The sequence below is a fragment of the Colletes latitarsis genome, chromosome 2 (genome assembly GCF_051014445.1).
Source record: "Colletes latitarsis isolate SP2378_abdomen chromosome 2, iyColLati1, whole genome shotgun sequence".
Lineage (NCBI taxonomy): Eukaryota > Metazoa > Arthropoda > Insecta > Hymenoptera > Colletidae > Colletes > Colletes latitarsis.
The window spans coordinates 24366607-24386219 of record NC_135135.1 but is presented as its reverse complement, the minus strand read 5'-3'; the positions used below and the strand labels follow the sequence as shown (position 1 = coordinate 24386219).

Below are 19613 nucleotides of genomic sequence, written 5' to 3'. Positions count from 1 at the left end.
TTAATTTAACTTGCATCGTGCATTGTTTACTTACTTTTTATTCGTTCAGGGTCGAAAACGTGGGAAACGCCATGGTGGAACTGATTCAAAAAGGAGGAAATGGGGCTGTTTGGGTCAGCGAGGGTGGAGAACAACCATACGCCGTCGAGTTTCCGCCTTTCAAGAAAGTGAATCTCAAACTGTGAAGACAGATTCTCGCTTTTCCTAACGCATCTGAAAAATATACGCAAAACGATTGAATGAGCAAAATTGTTCTTGTAAAAAACGATGGGAATTTTAGAGTAACTTTTAAGACCGATTTGTATCGAAACTCTTTTTTTTACGATCGAATATTCGCTTGCGCTGAAATAATTTTGCAACTTTGACATTTGTCCACTGTCTTATTTCGATTAAAGTCTAGAAAATGTTTATGGGACAAAGAGACGAACGAAATTGCAATTATAACGATCCGTACTTACGAACCAATTTTTATTAAAAATTGAATGTCCGTTTGGAAGCTCAGAATGTTATTTAACGAATAATATCTCTGATGACATAATTTTTAAATATCGTCATTGCGTGGAGTTCGTTCTCTGTTTTGTAAGGAAGTTGAAAGAGAGTATGGAACGACTGAACTGCTTTTGTAGTAAATATATATTTGCAATAGAAATTAAATTTACTGTCTGCAACACCGTCTTTCGATTCATTTTAATTCCTACTGTAATGGAAAACAAGTCTCGATATATTCCACTAGATTTATAATTTTTTTAATCAGCATCCCCGAATAATCTTCTGAAGTTCAGATTCTTTAAATGGAATTTTTTTTAAATGCAAATTTAAAATTTGATAATTTATAAGGTATTTCATATTCCGTACGCGTGTACGAGAGTTCAATCTTCATCTCAAAACTCTATTTATTGTACTAGATCGCGTAGCATTGATAACCGTGATTATAAGTATTAGGTAAACAAAACTATTCGCAAACAAATCGGTTCCTGGTAAATTTGCGTTGCAGTGCTATTATGCTGAATCTAATCTTTCCTTCTACGGAAAATGGTGTTATTGCAACGCGATAAATATTGATTTTATTTATAAAGAAGTTTTCACTGTCAAGGACGTAAATTTCCTTATGACGAACGTATTATGAAAATGGCGCAAGTCCACGAACACAAATATTTATCATGTTACCTGTATAACTATTCCAAGAACTTTCACACTAGCAAACGATGATAATGAAAAATGAAAATATATCTACGAAACTCGAAATGTGGCTTTGTTTCCATATTATTTTCACAATTATTTTCAAGAATCAAATCAATTTCCATAGTGAAAAAATCAGCTTTCGTTCGGATTAATCGTTCGACGCGTTTGTTTTTTGGCGGGAACATCGAGGCTTCCGGAAGCCGGCGAAAGATCAAGGGGCGAATTGCGTTGCAATGCTGATAGAAAGAGACTCGAGCGTCCGCGAATTCGAAACGTCATGGCGCGGGAGGTCGAAGATCGCGATACGCGAGCCAAGAGGTTTCTTCCATATCAACTCGAAGAAAAGCAGCGAGAACCGAACGGCCACCAGTGACAACCGAGACGTTGCTTGCCTTGTCGTTCGGTTCTCGCTTCCCGTTAACTAAACCTTCCACCCTGCCCGACGGAAATCGAAATCTAATTCGCTCGAGGTGGCCATCTTCTTGTAAATGAACGCGTCGAATCGACGACCAGCAGTGAATGTCCCTCCAAGTTGCTCCACAAACGTTACGAGGGTAATTCGGTTCCAAAACTATAATCTTCTTCCTTAAAAAGGTAAACTGGTATCCGTGAATCATCTTTCATCATAATATTTCTTTTTGGAGTCACTTAAAAGGGTATTATTAGAGCGTCGAGTGAGTGTGATCTTTAAAAACGAGTCTAAAATAATTTCAATAGCTTTAAAAATGTTCTCTTTCTGTTCGTACCCACGACGTTTCTCCATTTTTGGAAATAGAGGAGTGTTTCGAGAGTCCTCGAGGAGTGTCCAATCGTTCTTTGAGGGGGAAAAGGAGACAGTCGAATCGAAATCATGCAGATCAAGGATAAAAGAGCGATCGTGACAGGAGCTGCGAGTGACTTGGGTCTGACCATTAGCAGAGAGCTGCTGCGAAATGGCGTCTCTGTAAGTTGTGGCGTTAATGGTCGCAGGGGGGGGGATCGCGACTTATCTGAACGAGATAAAATTCATGTGAATGCATTGAAGACACGTTTTTAAAAAGAACGTATACTGACGTCAGAAAAACATGATCGCGTTACTATGAATGCACCGAAGCCATCAACGTCGTATCTAAAAATTTAGCGAGGGGAGGGATACGATTAAAAATAACGGGGACAAATACGTCATGTTACTTTCCTACGTTTTACAAAATTTTAGTAGATAATATAGAATGGAATTTTATTTATACGATTTACGATCGTAAGAATGGGGTTTCAGATGGTCGCCATGATAGACATTCGCGAGACCCATGGGATGCAAGCGATGAACACGCTGAACGCGGAATTCGGTCGCAATCGAGCTGTATTCTTTCGTTGCGACGTCACCAACAATTCCGAATTCGACGGTAATTATAAACAAACTAAAATTTCATTATAAAACGAACGATCCTGCTCGGTTTCGTTTCGCGACGACAGGCGCTGCGGTGTCATCCGAATTGATTTTTATATCTTCGCGGATACTGGCTATCGAACTTTATAGTTAGTCAAAACAAGCGTCGTTAATTAAGATGAAACAAAGGTCGACGTTTGACAAACAATAAAGGAATCGTCCGTGGCCACTGATATTCGGTTCACCAGATTTTTCGTTGGTCAAAAAATCATTGCATTGAATTAAAAGAACTGAGAATATTTCGAAACCAAGTTCTACGGAAGCATTTGGAAAACTATAAATATCTATCACGCGAACGTTTATGTAATTTCTGAGAAGAACAATCGCAATCGAATCGTTTATCTGATACTGTGACAGAGACATTCAAGAAAGCTGTAAGCACACTGGGCGGTCTGCAAATTCTGGTAAACAATGCCGGCGTGATTAATGAAAGCGACTTCGCGAAAGCCATCGACGTGAACGTGGTAAGCAACAATGTTGCGAAGATAGTATATTTAAATCGAAATTGTCGCGATACGACGTCATAATGCGTTAATCGAGGTTGATTTACGCAGACCGCCGTGATACGCGGGACGCTTCTAGGAATACAACAGATGCAAAAGGACGCCGGAGGCAAGGGTGGCGTTATCGTAAATGTTTCGTCTGTGGCTGGTCTCTGCTCGTTATCGCAACTTCCGGTGTATTCGGCCACGAAACACGCAGTGGTTAGCTTCAGTCGTTCGTTCGCTGTAAGTTTCAACTTAATTTTAATCTAACTCTTAACTTAACACCGACTGACGAGGGTAGTACTGTACGAATGCATATATATTTTTTATTTGCAATAAAATATGCACTTAAAAAGCCTACCGTTTTCTATTATACTTACAATACCTATTTTGTTTCTTAACTTCAGCAACCCTATCACTATCGGAGAACAGGCGTCAGGATAATAGTCCTGTGTCCCGAATTCGAGCCACTTTCGAACGATCTTCCGGAGGGAGAACCGATAAACAAATACCAACCGCAGAAGTGAGTTTCATCGCGAATAGTTTCGACGATTCCAAGTTCTAGCTGAAACGATAATTAATGAAACGAATTTATTTATTTCGTGGCTCGTAATGGACCCTGGATATTATTGTTCTTACGGTGTTTTATTTTCGTAGGGTGGACAGCATCGCTCACGGGCTCGTTTACGTGATCAGGTGCGCGCAAAATGGAAGCGTCTGGATCAGCGAGGACGGAAAGCCCGTTTACGAGATTCAGATGTGCGACAGTCTGCCGCAAAAGCCCGACGATCTCGAAAATTAACATAGAATTAGGGGATTCTGTACATACAATCTTAGTATTATTATTATTATAATTCCTGATATTCATGATAGAATTGTAAATCGAAATACATTTATTTCGGAGCTAATAAAAGTTGTGTTAATAAACAATTTGTTAATCGATCGGATAACAATATTACTATCGAGACAACGCGTTCCGTGAATGAAAGAAAATGGATTTAATACATTATGAAACCACGAAAAGGTTCTAAAGTTAGCGACAGACTGTCGAAATTGTATAATCAGGCCCCCCATCGGTAATTTTGGAAATCCCTCGAAGCAAAATCCTCACGAAGCTACGAAATTCTCATTGGACCCCACATCCATAATGGCACGATATCAGAGACCACTAGAGATTCGATTAAACGAAAAAAATTGGACCGCTTGAACTTTGGTTCCCTATCTTTTATCAGGCATTTTAATGAGTAAAAATAGGATGGTATAAAGACGCGAGATTTTTTTAATTTCTTACGTATCTCAACGACTATTTAACAGAGTCTAAGATAAAATTATCAATAATGAACATCTGTAAAGCTTCTTTATAGACTCTATAACAGCATCGTAGGGAGAGAAGTTAAATCTTTGTAAAAAAGTAAGAAGTTGCTAACTTTTTAATTGGAGATTTCATATTGTACAGCTAAGAAAAAATAGTGTACGATTCATTAACTAATCTGTAATTATCAAGGCTATTAAATGATTAAAGCCAATTATAATTCCAATCTGAATTATAATAGAATAAAAAAAGTTGTAATTTCTTTTCCATATATACTTTTTAACAGCAGTGTCAAGATAGTAGAACCTGTTCCCTGAGTTCATTTTGTCAAGAATGGCTCTACTAGCAATGGTAATCCGTAGGTTTTCTCCGACAATTACTCACTGCAACGTGTTTACATAGTTGCACGTGGCAATAAAGAATCGCATCGTTGGCGAATCGTTTTGTCATGTGCACAAAACTATACAACCGGGTCGAATAAGCGATAACCCGTCAACACGCTATTCAACATTCTATGGAAACGTCGACGAGAATTAAGAGTGTCACTCTGCGGAAAAAAACATTTATCTATGAAATGCGCCAAGCACGCGAATTCTGTCGTCTCAGGTTGCTTTCTCGTTTACTATGAAATTTTTCACCAAGATATCTTGGTAAGTGTATTACTGTAAATTTCCAAACCCAACATTTTTATATCGATACTAAAACCGTAGGGATAACTTTTCTAAAAGACAGGATATCTTTCAGAGCTGTATTCTTCGAAATAGGTGTCGCCTGTCTCTAACAGCTATGATCAATTTCGACAATTTTTCATCGAATGGTGAGAAAATATTAAACAGGATCGTCAAGGGGCAACTCGATAAACACTGATAAATTTCTTCGATTTCGAGCGTCGATGGGCATTTAGAAAAATATATAAATTGAGAAGAGGAATGTTTTTTTGGCAAACGCCTGTTCGGTGAGCCTCTGCGTATACTTGGGCAGCGAGTGACGGAAGAAGAAAAACAAAAAATTGCGCACGCGTCGTGTCCAGTTCGTCGGTCGATTATTCGGAGTAAAGTTCACCGCGAACCGATTGCCACTGGTTTCTAATCAATTGCAATATCGCAAAGACGTACAGTTCCTCTGTGATTTATGGTCCGCGCGTCGAGACCGACATTAAATGCACTTCTCCCCCGATAACTGACCGCGGAGCACGAGCTGCGCGTACGTCGATTCTTTATCAGCCGTGCGCGCCACACGACTCTCTGGTAAATTATGTTTGTCCAACACTATTTACTCGCAACCGTCTCCGATCGAGGCCTCATAACAGAACAAAAAATTAAAAAAAATGCAGACTCAACTTACACCGTACTTATTTTCGTTATCGAAACTAAAATGGTGCGTTCCAAGCGTTTACCCCTAACGATACTCATCACCGAGGGTATTAAGTTCAAAAAGAGAGCTTGCAACTTTGTTGCAGAATGTGTACATTAGTCTGGAAGGTATCTAAATGTTCTATAATGTACAAAAAGAGCTGTAAGATTTTTGAGCATCGATGAATATTTGGCTGGACTTTGATAGACGGAGGAATCGGAGTAAGAAAGAAAAAATTACAATTAGTCGACGATTAGTTAGTAAGAACATTATCGAATATATCGATAGAATCTATCCACGCATAAGGAAAATGTTGAAACAAATGACGCGTTGGAAAATTCAGAGAAAACGAGTCAAATAAAAATACCCCTGATCTCTAGTTCTTTTTTACGCAATATCGCGTGGGAATTACAGAAGTCACGATCTCGAACGATATGAGGATTGACCTACGACGATAGGTTTTTATTACAAGGTCGTTGCACCAGGATCTGCGTTGCATAAACTCTTCCGCTAATCGAATGTTGATATTGCACGATGTTACGTCGAATGACCTTTACAGCTACCTTTTGACCACTTTCCGTTTCTTGGAATGATTCGTCTGCGACGCATTTACTATCTAGAAAGCAAGCATCGAGAGCAGGTGGACTCGATCTTCCCTAGAAAAAAAAATCCATGTAGAAATTTAGCAACAGAAACTGACAAAATGATCTAGATCGGTGGTTACCCCCTTAGGGTCCGTGGGCCACTGATTTAGGTCATAGGTTCCCAAAATGTGGGTCGCCAGCTAACTTCGAGCGAGTCCTATTGAATATTAATATTACTTTAGAAGTAGTTTCATATACATGAAATCAGTTATAAAACATTGAAACTCTATGGGAATATGAAATACAATAAAATAGAACCAATAACTAGGATAGGTACTTTTCCAGAAAATATAAATATTTTTACTTTCAAAACTTTCAGCCTACCAGTTTAAGTCCTTTCCAATAACATTGATAATACCTATCAAATAATTTAACAATATGATGTCTTCTAATAAAAAAACAACACTTGTATGATAAGAAAAACTAAGATCATCTGATCTCAAATCACCAAATATCGAATTCATATTCGCGAATATCTTTCTTCAATTATTAATAAGGATATCACCTCAATCTTCTTCACGCGTGTGAAAAACAAATAGTCAAAACAACGGATTAAACGTTATTAAATAACCATTGTGTAGTATTTTTATACTTCGATAAACACCGCGTTCTTAATGGACGTACGCACTTTAGCTCGCGTGAACAAGATTAAAACCGTAGCCAACAGGGAAAGGATAGCCACCATTACCAAGGATTAAAAGTATTCGATTACTGGGCATTTACCTTACAGATCCCGCCAACGATCCTGCCCACCGAGGGTAAACGCGATACGAACCGCGACTGAATTAATTAGTTTAGACGGGAATGGTTAATTAACGGCCCTATCAATTGTTCGAGATCCGTCTATCCCAGGGTGGACGCGGAGAGGAGCGACTGCACGGTCGTCAGCCATCCACGAGGCTCCTTGGAGATAAAAACACGCGCCCTGACGTTATCGTCGCGACGAGACACTCCTCCTAGAGTATAAATACCAAAGTAGAAGACCAAACGAGCTTCAGTACGCCGGGACACGTTGACCCTCCTCGTGACACTTCGCCTCTGACCGATCTATCACTCGTGCTTCCGGCTCGTCGCAAACTCCGAAGAGAAATGGGTACGTTCGATCGTACACGAAACAGTGCGAGGATATTCGGAAAATAATGAAATCTGGATGTAAATTGATTGCAAATTCGATGCGGCAAACAAAACACCTAAGAAACATTTCTTCTATCTCTAGACATACTTCGTTAACGTGATTATTGAGATTACTGCATAAGAAATCAGATTTTTCCTACCGGAATTTACTGCTGATTCTATTCTTCCTTGAATTTTGTAGACTTCTCCTCTTGAAGATTTTTAACTTCATAGTGTCGAAGAAGAGAAAACGACCCTGAAACAATTAAAGAAGAAAATTAGAATTTAAGCGCGGTGGAGCCTATTCTTTGTTTATTTATTCATAGACTATGGTGTGAACCAAGCTTGTTGGGCTTTCTCTTCTTCGGTAAAGATTTAATAAGCTTGCTAACGTCATGGTGTGCAGGAAAATGGTTCTGAAACAACTAAAAACCTGACTAGATTTGACTTGCATTTCTATTTCGGTATCTTGAGAATTCACGTTCCAATAACGAGTTCTGGGGTATAATTTTACAGAAAGAAACACTGGTAACAACAGACGCAGAAGTTCTTCTTCGTCCGACAAGGCAAAGGAAATGGAAGCGATAAACGGAGTGGTTTCTGGAAAGAACGTCCTAATCACTGGCGGTGCTGCCGGTTTGGGACACGCGTTCCTCAATCACTTTTTGAAGCACGGCGCAAACGTAAGAGTTTAAATAAACTATACATTACTCACGAAAACACTGCACTAATAATATTTTGCGTGGGTTTAAGAATCGAGTTAATCCTTTTCGAGCAAAAATCTTAGTATATATAATTAAAAGTAATTGAATAAAGTGGTAAAAGAGATTCTAACTATATTTGGAATCGCTGTACAAATTTCGTTCGATTTCAGAGAATAACTATATTGGACATCGACGCCGAGGCTGGGAAAAGGATAGAACTAAGCATAGAGAAGTCCTGCGGAGAGAAGAAGGTGCATTTCATTCACGCCGACGTGTCCAACTACGAACGAATGACTGGCAAGTCATTGATTATAATTAGCTCAGAGAGAACGCGATAAAATGTAATCGCCAACCCCAGATAACGTCGTCGATACCAATTACCGGGCTCCTGAAACGTCAGCAGTTCTAATCGCATAATTGATAACGGCGCATACGCTGCTCGAACCTTGATCTAATGAAAACATAAATATTTTGATTATTCGAAAAAGCCTGACTGCTTCGAATCGCGTGCACTACTCGTTCTACCTTTCGATCCATTCGAAAAATTATAAGATATTAACTTGTGTTTAACGGTGAAGCAGAGGGTTCAAAGAGCCTTCCTTCCACCCCTACACCCACTGCCAGCCGCGAGTCGACCGCGTTAGAACCCTCAGTATTCTAACTTGAAAATAACAAATTTTAATAAACGTAAAATTCTAATAAAAATAAATTTGTGAATTACAGAGGCTTTCGCAGAAGCCGTAAGACTGATGAACGATATCGACATTGTTGTGAACAATGCTGGTATACTGGACGAACGAAGATGGGAAAAAGAAATAGCAGTGAATATTGTAAGTGACGAGGGGACTGTTTTCTTTCCTATTGGTCAGTTTTCGATCCAGTGACGTCAACGTTTGCGATTAATATTTTAGGGAGGGATGATTTCTACCGCGTTGCTAGCCGTGAAATACATGAGCAGAGACAATCTTGGACACGGCGGAACTTTGGTGAACGTGAGCCAGCAGATAGACATCAGAAGCACGGCCCAACTTCCGGTTTACACGGCGACCAAACACGCCATCATCGGACTCTCCCAATCTCTCGCTGTAAGATAATTTATATATTATTACAAAATATTTGAATCTTTTTCGCAAGAAATAATATAAAATTTCATAATTACCAATTTTGGAGGCTCGAAATATGTTGACGTGCTGCTCCATTATAAAACACATTATTAGGTACACGAGACTAAAATTTTGTTTTACACTGTTCGTTCTTATTTCACTATTGAACACAATTAGACACTTGGTAAAAATTATTTTTTATTATCGTACAAAGAAATTCTTCGTACGAGTAAACATTGAGAAGTAAAATAAATTTTATAACTTTTCCGTTGGTTTAGGGCACACGAAGCCCGAGACAAACCCCTCCACTATCTAAGCAGTGATTCGCTACTGCATACACTATGTCTATAAAATAAGAGATTAAAACGTATCGCGTGTAGTATCGCAACCTGGTCAAACAATATTTGTTTAACCCTTAGTTCACGGATACAATACGTATCTGAATTTAGAACTTCGAACTTAAAATAAAAAATTTATGGAACATATACAACATTTGAATTTATCGATTCTGAAGAATAATTCAAATAACTTTTATTATTTAATAAAACGACGTTTTCTGATCGACAATATTGAAAAGCTTGGTTTCAATCTACCAGTTTATGAAAGACCAACTCGATCGCCTCACAAAAATTTTGGAAATCGCTGTATTAAATCGTTAAAGTTTTCATTATAAAATCATTGTGTATTCTATCCCATATACAATAATACAAGAGTACAATAAATGTTATAAAACTTGGAGAGCCACAAAGCAGAGGCAGAGACGTCGTTTCGTTACATAATAAGATTTGTTCGAATAATTTCGTACCGAAAAATCAGCTTAATTTGCTCATAAAGACGAAATTAATTTGTATCAGGATTCTTATCAGTACGAGAAGACCGGTATCCGCGTGATAACTCTGTGTCCAGGCTTGACGGAGACAGCACTCACGGTGGACAGTCCGAATAAATTACTCTCCAGGGTCATGAAGGCGGACTTCGTAAAGAATCTTGAACAATTCTCGATACAAACGTGAGTGTTTCTCCTTCGGATCGTTGGCCGTTGTCCAACAAAAAAGAATGCTTTTTATCGTGTTTCTTTATTTGTTATTCGATGTAGGCCTTACGTAGTGGCTCAAGGTCTGATGTCGATACTGAGGATCGGAGAATCTGGTAGCATATGGGTCGTCGAGAACGGTCGGAGTCCGTACGAAGTTTACGTACCGAATCCGCGCACATTGCGTCGCACTTACAAGAACAATTTCACGCTCGTCGAGACCAAAGTGACGTCGAGAGGTCGCCCGATAAGAGAGATCTGCGACAACACGCGAACAGGTCTGATGAGCTGCGCTTGACGAAACGACGACGGGACGTCTCGGTTACGATCGGGATATTCCGTGTTCTATAAGAACGTCAGAAACGTCGAGGTCGCTGCACGTTGAACGTCAGGATTTGCAGGGAATTGGCAATCTTTGAAAAGTTGTCAAAGGACGATCGGAAGTTACAAACACAAGGAAGTAGTCAAACCTTAAAATCTTCGAAGGAATTCTGAGATTTTTGCGTATCCCGAAAGCTTTCTATTTCGAGCACCGATGTCTTGAAAATTACGTATCAGACATGCAACATATGAAATGTTCGTTTTTCCTTTCGTTCGAAATAGACAGGCTTATATTTTTTACCACGACGACCTTACTCAACGAACAGAGAAAAAGAGAAATTTTAACAAAACATTAATCAAATGTTTCTCGGGTATATAAAGTTAACAAAAGGTCGATATTTCGTTCTAAGGCTTGGCTACCCCCTTAAACCACGCAGATCGAGGATAGAAATTTAAGCTATACTGCTTGGTATTCTTAGTAATTGATGTAGTGTAAAGCAAGCATGTCAAACTTATTCTGATCCGAGAGCCAATTTATTTTACAGCATTTAAAAACTATTTCAAACGTGTGTACATTTTTGTTTAACTAAGAATTACATTGTACACATTCTTTTATCAACTGAACGGATCAAACCGGCCACAAAAACAGGCCGGACCGTGTGTTTGACGTGCCTGGTATGAACATCGCACTTTGTACATAAATCAACGCCATCACACTCAATGTCATAAGATTAAACTGAAAATAATTATATTTTTATATATGATCGTGTCTCTTTTATTTCAAACTTTTTAGTACTGTCAATTTACAAGTATTTATGTCGAACAGTTCTTCATACGAAAAATCAACGATAATTGACAAATACTTTTGGACAAATCTCACTGTGTAATTGGTGGGCTTAAAGAGTACAATAAACGTTACTTTTATTATTTCAGTATTATTTCAGCATTGGGAATTCACAATATTCGCTGTAAAAAAACAAAAATTTATTATCGGAAAACCGCATACAGCGTGGATTCTTCAAACACGCAATGCATAAAACTTAAAAGTTAATTTTTTTTTTTTTGTCTTTCCCCCATATTCCTTACTTTTACTTATCTTTATTCATATATGCATTCTTTTTAACTTTACGTTGCAACTTTACTGATAGCTTATGGAGGTTTCTTTCGACTCACACGTAACTAAATCTCATGTTATGTATGTTTATATCTGTATACGCTTGGGACTCCATACGAGTCCATAAGAAAATAACAGTCGCAAATAATATACCTATTCTGCCTTTCTCTTTTGCGTCTTATATTTTTAAGGACATTATCATGCTTGTAGAGTCTCACTCACGTAACACTATCCGCAGTCTGCGCACAGCGTTCTCGTACATTAAACGATTTCTTCGAAACTCGAAGCTATTAAATGTAGTCGAACTACAGGAAGGCATTCGCACTCTCATTTTCACTTATATCTAACATACCACGTTCAATATTTCAAAAACTAATAGTCAATAAATCGATGTACGATTCGGCTTCGTTCGCCTACCTCTATGAACCATACAAAATCAATTTCTGCCTTTTTTTTTCTTTTTTTTTTCCTTTTCTCGTTTTCTTTCTTCATACGAAACAATTTAATGTTCCTGTTCGAAAATCAAAACTCCCCGGTAAATATACGAGTAAAATAATTATTTCACCTTAACCCGCATATATCGGTCATCATCTTAAATAAATAAAGTTTTGACTTTTCGAAATTAACCATAATATATTGTCCTATACTATTTGCGATTGTACGCATGTTCCACTTGTTTCCACTGTAATAATTTTTATTCCATTTACTCGCAAAGAGCTGCAATCGAGAATAATGTTTTACGTGTTTTCGTTTCAACCGAATCACAATACATGCAACACAAAAAATTAATTGGTCATTTTTATTACCATCCTCCTCGAAATCTTTATAGATACCTGTCGTATTACAAAAATTTCCCTTGAGATTCTTATTGTTCTCTTCTTAGTCGTAGTTGCATACTTGTCGAGTTAATGACGTTCGTACGAGTATAATTTCAAGTGTTTGCAACGGTTACTTCACGTATGTTTTACAAACATTCTACCGTCCGGCGTGTATTGTACTTGTTACATTCATAAGCATTCGACGATTTTTCTCTTAACTCGTAGGACACGACGGCTCTGAATATCGAGTTTTTGAAAATTAACTACTTACAACAATAAGATTCATATTTGTTTTGTCGAGAAACTCTAAACGCAAATCTTGCAAAGCATCGATTAATACCCTACGATATTCCTGCATGGCAATACAAAAGACTCTTAGAGATAAAGTTCTCTCAAAGAACTTTTTATCTTTCTTGTTTGTTCTTTTATTTTATTTTCTTGAAATCATTGAATCCTTTTCAAACTCGAATTCGAATCAGTCCGTAAGGGCAGAGCACGTACCGTAAAAATCTTAATCTAAAGTAAATACTTATATATATATTTATAGTAGCACGTTGCTCGTTCAAAAAGATACAACGCGACTATTCTGCTGCGATTGAGTAGTGGATTGTTCGTTGGTCGTGCATTGATTTTGACTGCCAGGATTATCCGGTTGTTGTTGGTTAACGGGTTTACGATTTCCGCCTTTGGAACCTCTGTAACCACCGCGGAAACCGGTACCACCACCGCCTCGATACATGCCTCCCATTCCACGGTTATAATAACCACGTCCGCGAAAACCACCACGCCTCGTTGACGATACACCAAATGTTTCCGAGTTCAATTTGCGCTCTGTCCTCCAATCCGTACGTTGGAAACGACTGTAATAAAATTTTTGAACGCAACTTTTTTATTTTGTTTCATTCATATAAATGAGCATATATAAATAAGCAACTTTCGATCATTTTCTGAATATGAATCATACAGGGTGTTTGGTCACCCCTGGGAAAAATTTTAATGGAGGATTCTATAGGCCAAAATAAAACGAAAATCAAGAATACCAATTTGTTGATGGAGGCTTCGTTAAAAAGTTATTCAAAATTAAATTCAAAAATTTCAAATCGTTCTGGAAAAATTATTTTCGGTTGCGGGGGTCAATTGCAAGCATTTTTGGTCAACAAACATACCCCCGAAATCCTACTCAGTTTCGAGAAAAAAATTCATTACCGAAAATTTCATGTCTGACCATAGCGTCGATATGTTTCACTGAAATTTCATGCGTATCTTTAAAACATCATAACTTCTGAACGGATTGGACGATTTTAATGTTTAAAAAAGCAAACTACGCGTATTTTGATGGAGAATATGTACAAATCGCAAAAATATTCGAAAAGTTGGTCTTTGACCCCGCAAAATGAGAAAAACCCCATAAAAATGGTCCAATTTTCAAACAGCCATAACTCCTATAACAGTGAATATATTTCAATGAAACTTTTTTCTGAAGTAGAGCCCATGGGTACCTACAAAAAAGTATTAGAAAAAGTAATTTTTAAGAAAAATCGACAGGGGGTAGGTGCCTAAATTTTTCGACGAAAAAAAAAATTTTTAATTAATTCTGAAAAAATTATTTTCGGTTGCGGGGGTCAATTACAATCATTTTTGTGAATACACATACCCCCGAAATCCTACCCATTTTCTAGAAAAAAATTCGAGAAGGTGTGAAATTTTTCGGCAGAAAAAAAAAATTTCAAATCGTTTTAGAAAAATTATTTTTGGTTGCGGGAGTCAATTACAATCATTTTTGGTCAATAGACATACCCCCGAAATCTTGCGCATTTTCGAGAAAAAAATTTAGTACGGTCGGAACTTTAAACGTTAATAACTTTTTAACGAAGCCTCCATCAACAAATTGGTATTCTTGATTTTCGTCTTATTTTGGCCTCTAGAATCCCCCATTAAAATTTTTCCCGAACACCCTGTACACATACCACTATAATAATCTACGATTATACTACATTATTAATACTTACACATATGGTCATTAGAACGAGTATTGTTTATGGTCTTCTTAGATATGCAATTATTTGATTTAATCACGTTTAACTTCAACTGGTACGCGGGAACGTTCACTTAAAATTTAACTTTCCTAACTGGTACATAAATTTGTACAGACTTCTTCTATTATTGACTTATTAATGGGAATTCGTAATAATTTGTGAATACATTCTTTTTGATTATATTTTAGTCAGTATAAAAAGAGTAATAAAATGATGATAATTATAAAAATAATGTACATAATTTATCGAAGACATTTCGATTGTATAAGTGTCACCTAACCCCCATTTCTGGCCGACGGCGTCATTTACCCCATTAGAAGTATATTTCAAAAGTATTTATGAAATAAAAGTAACAAACCGTTACAAAACTAATAAACTAAATTTGTATAAAACAAAATTACTCGACATAAAGTTATTTCACGTTTGCAGATTGAAAGCACACGTTGTCGTTACTTTTTTATTGGAATCTTTAGCGTGTAATAATCATACGTTACACGTTTGCCATTGCAGTAGATGCTTTTCGACGCAAAACATCGGTTTCATAGTTTACATTAGAGGGGATTACGATTAGATTAACAGACAACGAGTATATAAGAAGTAATCGATCGATCGAATGCAGTCGATCGTTTCGTGTGTATATCACGCTCAGAAAACCATGATTTGGCGAAAGTCACGCGTGGATTTAGCATGGGCAATCAACATCTTAATACTATATGTATGTTTATTTGTTATCTGAATATGATAAGCAATATATAGTATTTATTTAATCTATAAAATGATCCACTTACCCTTTACTTCTCTCGACAGCTTCGCAGCTAATGTTATCAAAGAATGATTTCGACTTATCGTAATGAACAATTTCCGGCTCCTCCTCAGGTTCTCCCTCCCCTGCTCCAGTCTCGTTACCGCTGTCATCCTTCTTCTCGTTATCAGCACCAGAATCAATCTTTGTCTTCGCCAACTGCGATCTGGAATGTATAACAAAAAAAAAATTGATAATATCACGTAATCTTGAATTCTTTCAAAACAAGTAACCATTACAAAAGACGAATGCATCTGTCGGTGCGTTGCGTAAGCAAAACATAAATCATATTATATGTATTACTTTAAAAACGCATAAGACGTTTATTTTGCATAGTTTCCACATTGCTCGTTTCGATAAGTGCTTGAAACGAATCCGGCACGACCATGCTAAATAATAGATTTGTACAAGAAACACAAGTGCATACCTCAATTCCTCAAACTCGGTGTTAGCTTGCTCGAAATCGTAGTCGTTATCAAATTTCAATGTATTCTTCGGTTTGGCGCCAGTATTACCAGGTTGATTTCTAAAACCACCGCGACCTCTTCCTCTTCCTCGCATATTTCCACGATTTATCCATCCACCACGATTCCCTCGGTTACCTTGCGCATGGTTACCTTGACCTTGCATTTGACCATCTTGCTTCATCGGATCACGCTTTCCTTCGTTATACTGGTGCACAATACCTCCGGGCTTGTTACCGCTGTGACTGAAAGCAAAAAGTGTGAAATTATAAGCACAAATGCGACGAACGTCTCTAGAACAGTAGCATCAGTTCAAGCGTTTTGAAATAGCGTAACTTGAAAAGAAAGACTAGTGACGGACACTGGTGTCCGCCCTAGCGCTTAGCCTAATAAAAGTATGACTCGTGAATTTTGAACATTAATAACTTAGTGCCGATAAAAACGAATATTATAATTTCATTACCTGTCGTGATCACGTCGGGTAGATTGAATGTTTCTCATGTTTGTCTTGTCATTGAGTTTGCCAATATTACCGCCTTGTTGTTGCTGCTGCTGATGGCCTACCTGAATACCCTGATCCATGGTTGGGCTTTTTCGTGTCAATAAGGATGAAGTTGGAGTTGTAGATCGTGAACCACCGCTAATAAGATCTAATACACCTATGACAATTAAATAAACTGTCATATATCTTGTATTCGATACATTGGATTAATAACAATTTCAAGGCCAAACATTTAAATGTTTATTTAAATATTTCACATAATATATGAAACATTTAAAAGGTGTTCAATATTATATTTTTATATCTAGCTTTAAATCAAATATGATTAAAAGGTACTACACTGAATATACATTACATGAGAATTAATTTAAAAAAGAAATTCAACTGTTCTTGCTATTATGTTACTTGCTACTGCATAATACTTCTGATATCATTTAAATAAAATTCAAACAGATAACTTAAAAAAATACTGTGATTAATGCAATAAAAAAAATTGTCATGCACGAATTTTTGGTGAAATAGGTAAACTATAATAACAAATTAATTAAAAATTTCGTAGTAAACACTCACTTTTACTAAAAAAAAGAAAAAAAATACATAGCTACATATTAAATAATAAATGTAAATACTAATTTCTATAACACTATTTGCAACTGCTTAAGCAAGCAATTTTTAAATCAAGATAATGTACAAATTGTTAAGAAAAAACAACAATAATTTTATTATAAAAGCATAACTATTAGAAAGTCAGCAATTCGAATTGTAATAAAGCATAAAAAAAATATACAATTGTATATTACTTTACATGTACTGCATATTTTTGAATATCTACATATATGTATATTGATAACTACAAATTTAAGTCTACTCAAAGCATTAATAGTTTCACACAAAATTCGCAATGTAAAGGTCAAGCACAAGCTAAGTAAGTTGCAATAAAAATGTAGTTCATAGCATAAGTGAGAGAATGTAAGCAATTAAAAAAGCAGAGGAAAGGCAATAATAGGCTTTTTGTGTTATGTAGGTGCATTAGATGTAATTTGCAATCAATATGAAAACAAAGTTTTGATTTTGAAAATGAAATTAACAAGCATTACCAAAGAGTAAGCAGCAAGCATGCCATTGGCAAAGGATAGGTCATAGCAAAAACAGTTTACCATCTTCCAGAGATTGGTCTTTTGGTAATGGGTTGACATTGGCCGTTGGTAGTGAGTTTGGGATAGAGATGGCATTGGGTTCGGCAGAGCCCAAGCTCAACTCACTTGGCTGTTTATTTATTGGTCCACGAGGATCCCTTGCAGCAGTTGGCATTCCCATTACCGGCCCCATGGTACCCATTGTCATGCCATAGGGTGTCCCATATTGTCCACCCACAGGACCCATCTGACCCATCATTGGATGAGCATAATTAGGTTGTGGCTGGTACGACTGCTGGCTCATAGACGGTTGCACCGTCATCTATAAATAACCACAATTATTTAGCAATCGTAATTACAGATGAGATCAAATTATATTTTTGTATATAATTTGAACACTGTTGATATTTGATTTAAAATACATTAACAGAGTAATCTGATATTGTTTATAATTACCTGCACAATGGCTGGATCATTTGGAATAGAGCTAACATTGTTAACCACTCGAATATCTTTTATATCTGAACCACGGAATAAAATATACTCATATACTTGATTCTGTGGTGCCACTGGTAGTTGGGTCTCACGATCTTCAGTTCCAAACGAACGTACTATATTACAAGAAAAAGAAAGTAATATATTACGTATTTTGGAAAAACATGGATTTATTATATTTTAATATTAATTAAACCTAAGAAAAATCTAAAATATATATCCATTTAATGTAATAACAAGAAATAAATTTTACATAATAAGTTCAATTGTACAAATAAATTCTAAGTATGATGTTATAAAATTCAAATTTAACGATTCATTGTAACAGTTTTGTAATATGGCTGAAAAAAGAAAGGACAAGAGATATAAACAAGACAAGCACAGAACAGAAACATTCCATACACTGGTGGATATAAGCAATGGCTTTCATACAACCTAAGTTGATACAAACAGTTATTATCATTGAAATAATTTAGAATTCAATGAAATATACATTTCATGTTTCAAATTTAACCTAGTCAATGTTTATTTTTAATTATAAAAGAAAATATAAAATACAATAATATGTTACAATAAAAATAGTAGAAAATTGGATACTTAGATTATTCTACAAAATTTTCAAAAAATTCGTATTACTAATCTTATTAAAAGCTCTATAACAGGAAAATAAATGCTTACTCAAATAATATTTAAATGATATAAGTTTGATATTTCTACTTTACTCCTTTGTGTTCAAGTACAAATTCTTATAATTCTGGAAATATCGAATAAAAGTTTGCAAAAGTTGAAAGATATATTAAACGCGGAATTACGTTTCGGAAAAGTACATTTAAATTACGAATATTGTGCAAAACACCCGTTATAAGTGACGGGTGACCCCGGTTGTTTTGTATCGAAGCTTGACCGAACGATCAAATACCGACAATTTCAAAAGCATTTTCGAATACAATATGTACAGAGAGATTGCCGAACTTTCGTGTACGATATGTAAACATAGCATATTAAACAAAGAAAAGATAATAATTGACAATTAATTGCGTTGGGAGCTAGAACGAAATAACCGGGAAACGGAGCAGCGGCAAAACTGTGTTCGGTATCCATCTTGATTTGAGACTCACCATTAGCTAAAGCAATCGTGCATTCTTGAGGATCAACAGTAAACAGCCGGCCCTCGTAACGAATATCCGCTTTCGATATTAAACTAATCTTCGAGCCTAATTCTGGCATTCCTCCGCTCATCTTGAATCTTTTTCTTCTGCGCGATGATCGATGTGATATTATAGGATTCACGATACCATCTGACGAAACCACCAGCTGATACCAATGGTCGACAGCGAACTGCCAAGTCTACCAACAGAAATTGCGCATGCGCCACACCCCTCCACGAATCCAGAAATGGTTCATAAGTTCCAAACTTAACAAAATTGTAGATAAATAAGATATTTAAAGTTTAACATAACCGAACATTGCAAAGAAAAATTATAACGATACGATTTACGTATTGTGCTAAAATATTACACAGCGTAAAAAATTGAATTGTTCTATATATTTATATCCATTTTAAATGTTT

General features: G+C 36.5%; 3 protein-coding genes across 4 annotated transcripts in view; 2 read left to right on the top strand and 1 right to left on the bottom strand.

Moving 5' to 3' along the window:
* Positions 1-668, top strand: part of LOC143351621 (protein FAM135A) — an 81719-nt gene extending 81051 nt beyond the window's left edge. The window contains exon 23 of the mRNA XM_076783387.1: positions 50-668. Coding sequence (XP_076639502.1) covers positions 50-185 — 136 coding nt within the window. The 3' untranslated portion in view covers positions 186-668. The remainder of the gene's footprint in view (positions 1-49) is intronic.
* An 862-nt stretch (positions 669-1530) lies between these two features.
* On the top strand, positions 1531-11603 carry LOC143348457 (uncharacterized). Its single transcript, XM_076778677.1, has 14 exons — positions 1531-1856; positions 1958-2125; positions 2438-2564; positions 2966-3072; positions 3163-3336; positions 3501-3616; positions 3751-3892; positions 7363-7495; positions 8032-8198; positions 8390-8516; positions 8943-9049; positions 9131-9304; positions 10177-10331; positions 10419-11603. The coding sequence occupies exons 2-14, from the start codon at positions 2033-2035 to the stop codon at positions 10651-10653; spliced, it is 1857 nt and encodes a 618-aa protein (XP_076634792.1). The 5' UTR covers positions 1531-1856; positions 1958-2032; the 3' UTR covers positions 10654-11603.
* Tral (LSM14 family protein trailer hitch) lies at positions 10979-19373 on the bottom strand. Of its 2 annotated transcripts, none has more exons than XM_076783403.1 (7): positions 19162-19373; positions 18005-18159; positions 17570-17870; positions 16374-16569; positions 15874-16155; positions 15433-15612; positions 10979-13468 (listed from the first exon to the last, which is right to left on the bottom strand). In XM_076783403.1, exons 1-7 carry the CDS (start codon positions 19280-19282, stop codon positions 13171-13173), a joined length of 1533 nt encoding a protein of 510 aa, XP_076639518.1. In that variant the 5' UTR covers positions 19283-19373; the 3' UTR covers positions 10979-13170. The 2 variants fall into 2 exon arrangements, with proteins under 2 accessions (XP_076639518.1, XP_076639520.1); XM_076783405.1 differs by having other exon boundaries at positions 17675-17870.
* Positions 19374-19613: the final 240 nt, after the last annotated feature.

Coding starts and splice junctions, on each gene's coding strand:
- LOC143348457 (XM_076778677.1), top strand. CDS start 2,033: ATGCAGATCAAGGATAAAAGAGCGATCGTGACAGGAGCTGCGAGTGAC. Junction 2,126..2,437: donor TGCTGCGAAATGGCGTCTCT/GTAAGTTGTGGC, acceptor ATGGGGTTTCAG/ATGGTCGCCATGATAGACAT. Junction 2,565..2,965: donor CAACAATTCCGAATTCGACG/GTAATTATAAAC, acceptor ATACTGTGACAG/AGACATTCAAGAAAGCTGTA.
- Tral (XM_076783403.1), bottom strand. CDS start 19,282: ATGAGCGGAGGAATGCCAGAATTAGGCTCGAAGATTAGTTTAATATCG. Junction 17,871..18,004: donor ATGATCCAGCCATTGTGCAG/GTAATTATAAAC, acceptor GGTTATTTATAG/ATGACGGTGCAACCGTCTAT. Junction 16,570..17,569: donor AGACCAATCTCTGGAAGATG/GTAAACTGTTTT, acceptor TAATTGTCATAG/GTGTATTAGATCTTATTAGC.